The 6,157-nt window shown below is 36.1% G+C and overlaps 1 protein-coding gene across 1 annotated transcript in view; it reads left to right on the forward strand.

Annotated features, from left to right (window-relative positions):
• The first annotated feature begins 2,659 nt into the window (after positions 1-2,659).
• LOC107657789 (early endosome antigen 1-like) overlaps positions 2,660-6,157 on the forward strand; it is a 28,010-nt gene continuing 24,512 nt past the window's right edge. The window contains exons 1-2 of the mRNA XM_016446034.1: positions 2,660-2,880; positions 2,924-2,978. Of these exons, the coding sequence (XP_016301520.1) occupies positions 2,660-2,880; positions 2,924-2,978 (276 nt within the window). The remainder of the gene's footprint in view (positions 2,881-2,923; positions 2,979-6,157) is intronic.

Consider the following 6,157-nt stretch of genomic DNA (forward strand, 5'->3'; position numbering starts at 1 on the left):
TACCTTGCAAATATTGAGAACAAAGCATGATTCAGCAATGTGTTCCTCAATAAAAGTTGTTTTGGGTTAAAGTTGCTTGCAAAATGACCCCAACCCGTCTTTCTCTTTCTTGCTGTCAGTCTTATGAAATACTTTGCCCTCAGCTGCAGAAATACACCACTGATATTAGGTTGTTACAGAAAAATAAAATACATTTAAATAATAATAATAATAAAATAGACAAATTAAATAAATAATACCCTGCAAATATTGTAGACAAAGCATAATTCTGCAATGTGTTCCCCAATAAATGTTGCTTAGGGACCTATCTCACAAAACAACCCCAACCCATGTCTTTCTCTTTGTTGTTGTCATGAAACACTTAGTCAGGGCTCAGTTGCAGGAATGCTTAGTCGCTCATTAATTCTACTTTCTCTCTGTTATTGTATACTCTATCATTTTTTATAGTAGGGTGCAGTATGCATAGAGAGCCGCCTTAAACTCGGTCGCTTTGTTATGCGTTGAAACTATCGTGCAATGAAAGCACATTAGTACATCTTAAAGGCAGTGTCTGTGAGATCCAGACAGTCTGTACACAAGACTATTCACATGGGAGTCTTTGTCAATGCTAATTGGCCCACCAACCTCTGGCAGTGAAGCAGAACAACATTTTCTACACACAACACTTGTTAACTAGTAAATCCAGCCCTGAAAGATCCACTTTTTGAGCTACAGCATCTAAGGATGTATTTAACCTGTGACTGTACACCAGGAGAGAATTCTGAGATCAGTGACCAAGAGCAGAACGTCTCTGAGGCTTTCAAAAAGCTAGATTTTATAGAAGAACATAATGCTACCAGAGACTCTGTTCTCTTGTATCCATGTCCATTTTATTTCCAGAAGTAATTAATGGACATGAATTTGTCTTATTTCTGTTGGAATTAAACAAATACATATGGTGGTACTATTATAAGACAAAGACAACATGAAAAGAGAACAGTTTTCTTTCTGCTTCTGTCATTTTCTTTTTCTTTTTCATGCCATAAAGCGTGGGTCATGATTAATGGCTTTAACACATTCAAATGCCATTTTGCTTCAGATAAATAAATGCACACTTTCCGAGCAAGAACATTTTCTTTTCTCATAGCATTTAGGAATAAACATGAAATGCTGACCTTTTAAGAGAAATTTAATGGCCATTAGCATACTGCTTACATGGATATAGTTATTTTACTGCACATAGTCACATTTAATGTGTCTTTAGATTGCATTTTTCTTCTTTTGTTGTTGTCTTGTTCTTATTAAAATGCACTTGAATTCCCTTTGTAGTCTGCAGCGCTCATTAATGGATACAATGTCTATAGTTTTCCATAATTAGAACCCATGAGGGTTTTTTTGTACTACAGTTTTAGTTTGTTTTATTCGGCATTAAAGGAGCAATTTGTTTAATTTCTCAAGAGTTTAACTCTTGCTGACAACAATGGTTGGCCAAAGACAAACTTCATTCATTTCTTCGAATGAACTGAAATATTAATGTGCAATCTTTAGTAGTAACTGTTGTCGTTTAGTCTGAGATTTATTTCCTTTACATAATTTAAATTTGCACCAGGGAGGCTGGATTAAATGGAACATTATTTGAAAATGAGTTACAGGTTCCTTCAAAGCACCACCAATAATTCTGCATTAGTCTCTGAAATATTTAATAAGGTTTTGAAATATTTATAAAGGATGGAGTGTGGAATAAAGATATCTTTTCTGCAAGAAAAATACAGTGACATTCATTCTAATGAAACACTTTGCACAATTACTTGATATTAGAATTGAAAAATAAAAATAAAATGAAATAAAATAAAATAGCTAGAATTCTAGAGCTAGACATATATCAAAATTCGTTAGGAAAAAGCACCCACATAAAGATCATTTTAAAACATTAGTTGGGAAGGTGAAAACATCAAGTAAAAATAGTTTATTGTATTCCCATTTCCATTTATTTTATCATCAGTGCTGGTTTTTTTTTAATTTTTTTTAGATATTTTCTGGCGGTAAAGTACAGTGACATTCTAATAAAATGCACTTTGCACCATTACTTGATAACAGGTCGTCAATAAAATAAAAAAATAAAAAATAAAATATAGCCTAAATAAAGATCATTTAAAGGCAATTTTAGTGTGGATGAAATCAATGAACAAAGAAAAAATGGCTTTAGAATATTTAGTCAAAATTAAGTTGTTTGTTGTATTTCCATTTCCACTTATTTCCATTCCATCTCAGAAGCCCCCCAAATAAAGATAATTTAAAGATTATTTGGGCAGGTGAAAGCATTGAACAACAACAACAACAACAAAAAGTGCCTTTAGAATATAGCAAGTACCGCATATTTGGTGTATGTTTTTTATGTTTGCTGTATTTCCATTTACTTCCATTTCATCCCGCAATTTCTTTTCTCACAATTTGCGCCATCAGTGCTGTTTTTTAAATGCAGTGTCACGTTAATACTACTTCAAGTTCAAAATTAATCTCTGCTTTGAAAGGCAATAATTCATTGGATTTTGAAGACAGTCACAAATCATGTTCTTCCAAACACAAATGACTTACTTGCTTTACATTAACAGTCCTCTCTTCCTTGGATGTATAAATAGACCTCTCGTATAAATGTCTTCCCATTACTAATAGAAAGCGAATGATACAGGCTTGCCCAACACTCAAAGGCTCTTCCACAGAGAGAATCTCTCCTCTGCCAGGCCCATTCCCATATAAGAGACTTGGCAGATCCAGCTCCAGGGAGCTCCTCTCTTTCTCTGCCAACATGCATGCCTGCTCCCTGGGTCCCATCCATGGCAACCTCATCCCTGCTCTCCTCCATCCTCCATCTGTGGCCATCACTGCAGTCTCAGACCTGCAGTTAGTGCAAAGCCGTCTTTACTCTCATTTCTGCTCACCGCAGTAATGTGCTGAAGGCTGAGACCTGTAATGAGCCCCCGTCCTACCGCCATCAAACCGTACAACACTCTGAACACAGACACAGGAAGACAATAAAGCACAAATGATACGAACAGATGGTCTTTCTTATTGTGCCCTGAAATGCAAACACTGAATATCTTTACAGGTTGGGTTCATCATTCGGCCTTCCCCAGTTACAATCCACTATCGGCAAACACCTGGCGCAGGAAATTTAACAGTGACAAACAAGAGCAAAAGACTGAAGGTTATTGAATATACTTCTGTTCCCATTTACCACAATAATTTTGTGTATAGGCAAATTCTGATTAAGTAACTTATCTCAAAGTGTTTGTGCATGTTTATGATATTATGCATCTAAAGGGATAGTCCATCCAAAAATGAAAATGCTGTCATCATTTACTCACCCTCATGTCATTCCAAACCTTGGTGCGTTTAAGCATTGTTAGCCATGGTTGCAAGCTCCATTGTTACCAACATCTCAACAATTTCGTGTTTCTCAAAAACAGTTCAAATGAACATTCGCAGTACATGGAAGTAACACCAGCTCTCATAGTTTCTTGCTAGTATGATATATGGACTTAAATAGATCATGCTCTTGGGCACAATAAGTAAGCTAACATGCTGTACATTCTATATCAGAGAAATTACATTGTAGAGAAAGCTGAACTAACCACCAGGACAGTCCCCCGAAAACTACATTTTCCCATAGGGCCATTGTCCTAGTTGCATTTGCACCACCAGAAGGAACTCTGAAGGAACTCTTGACTTCATTTAAGCACAGCATTCAACAACGTCAATAACTGGAGGATGAAGAAGTGCCTGGTGGTCCATCTATCACAGTTTTCCATGACCGTGGAGTTAGTTTGTGTAGTAAACAGTGTTGGGCTAGTTACTCAAAGAATGTAATATATTACTCATTACTAGTTACTCATTTCAAAAGTAATATTGTTACTTTACTTATTACTTTCTGGCAACAGTAATTAGTTACACTACTAGTTACATTACTTTTTCTTCACGCCCCACAGAAGTTGTAACTGTGAATCTTCCACATACAATTCTAGTGATTGATAGTGACATTCAAGTAGAAGTGTTGTATTAATCTCATTAATTGTCATGTGTAGCTTGAAGCTAATTGTAATTTCTCCGTTATCCATATACGATTATATTTCACTATGTATTTTATCAAATCACAGAAGTTTGTAAGAAATTTTAATCTTCCAAAAATATTTTTAATTATATTAATACATGCTGATCAGAGGTATGTTGGTGGGATGTAATGCCAGAGTAAAGTAAAGCCACAATTTACACAACAGTGCTCAGATCATCTTTTTTCCTGACAAAATCAATATAATGCAATATTTCTATCTGCTGAATGTAAGCTTTTCCATATTCCAAGCTTGCCTGCTGCACTGGGGACATCACATGCATGTTCGAGTCGTGAAAATTATGAAAATAAATCTAGGAATTATTTGATTGTTGGATTTTAAATCAGCGGGGTTGAGGCATCAAAAGTAACTAAGCTGTTTTATGGATGGTAACTGTAATATTATTACTGAAATCTTATTAGTAATGAGTTACAATACTAGTTACTGCAAAAAGTTATATTATTACAGTAACTAAGTTACTAGTTACTGCCCAACACTGGTAGCAAATATATGTAAAAAGTCATGGCCTAATGGTTAGAGAGTCGGACTTGTAACCCAAAGGTCATGGGTTCGAGTCTCGGTACCAGCAGGGATTGTAGGTGGGGGGGGTGAATGACCAGTGCACTGAACCCCCAACTGTTCCCTGGGTGCTGCAGCAAAAATGGCTGCTCACTACTGTGTGTGTGCGCGCGCGTGCACTTGGATGGGTTAAATGCAGATCACACATACCCAAGTATGGGACACCATATTTGGCCACATGTCCTTTCCTTTCCTTTTTTTAAACTGTTTAGCCGTTTTTTTTTTTTTTTTATGGTGGTTGCTTGTGTTTTGTATGGTATGTGTTCGGCCTATCAACGTACACTTACGTCACAAGTAGTTCCTACTGTGCTGGGTTAGACCCTACTCTAATTTAGTGCGACCATGTTACTATAGTTTTGGGAAACAGTCATGACCAGTTGGTTATTTTCTCCAACAAGTTACACCCATTGTGTGGGAAACACACTCCGGTATGACTTTCTTCTGTGCAACACAAAATATATTTTATTAGACAAAAGATATATTGATAACCAAAAAAAAAAAAAAAAAGCTTCCCATTGACGTTTATTTTATGGACAAAAAAAAAAGGTAAAATAAAATAGAACAATTATACAAATGTAGTGTTATTTATGGCCAATTGTCATTTATGTTTCTAAGAAATCTATTGCTCGTTAAGGAAATCCAAAAAAGCATTTTTTTTCTTCTGAGACACAGTGTCCCACTGCGCAGGAAACCTTAGAAACTCTAAATCGATCCAAACTGCATTATTTGTCAGGGGTCCTTGCTCCTAGTTTCTTTTTAGTTGCCTACCGCATTCTGCTAGAACACCTCCTACCCGGCATCTATAGCGGGTTCATTGCTCTACTTTCGGATAATTCTGTGGTATTAACTGGCTAGAGTTATTACCCTTTATATGAGATGTCTGTGTTGAGAGCAGTTTATGAGATTCTGGTCCCGGTGGAAAGGAAGATGGAGTTGAGGCAGGCTGTCATCCAGAGCGGTATAATAGCATCAGTTGGGAAATACACAATGCCATGGATTATTGATAGAGCTGTATCTGTTCTTCTGCTGACAAATCTGAGAGCTCCACAGAAGGGGCACGTAATCTTGAAAAATATCTCTGCTAATCTGCTCATTCCACGCATTCTCTTCCGAGTTTCTCTCTCTCCCTTTTTCTTCATCTCATACTCTTTTTTTATTATGATAAACGATCAGCGATTTAATGACAATAGCGATGGTGTGTTAAACAAAAAAAAAAAAAAGGAGAAAAACGATGAGGCTGTCTTGCCTGCTCTTTTGCAAGTGCAATGCATTTTGGAGGGATTTTACCCATTTTTAAATAAAATGCTGCAGCGTTTTTCATGCCTCAAACATCTAAACGTAAATCAAAGTCAACTGTCAGATCCATTAGGGGTCTGAGAGACACCAAGAGCTAAAAGAGCTAAAAAAACAATTTGATGTAGCTTCACCACATATATATGTGTGTGTGTATATATATATATATATATTTTATTTTTTTTTTTTTTTTTTTTTGG

Source organism: Sinocyclocheilus anshuiensis, unplaced genomic scaffold, assembly GCF_001515605.1.
Source record: "Sinocyclocheilus anshuiensis isolate Anshui unplaced genomic scaffold, SAMN03320099.WGS_v1.1 scaffold7, whole genome shotgun sequence".
Classification (NCBI taxonomy): domain Eukaryota; kingdom Metazoa; phylum Chordata; class Actinopteri; order Cypriniformes; family Cyprinidae; genus Sinocyclocheilus; species Sinocyclocheilus anshuiensis.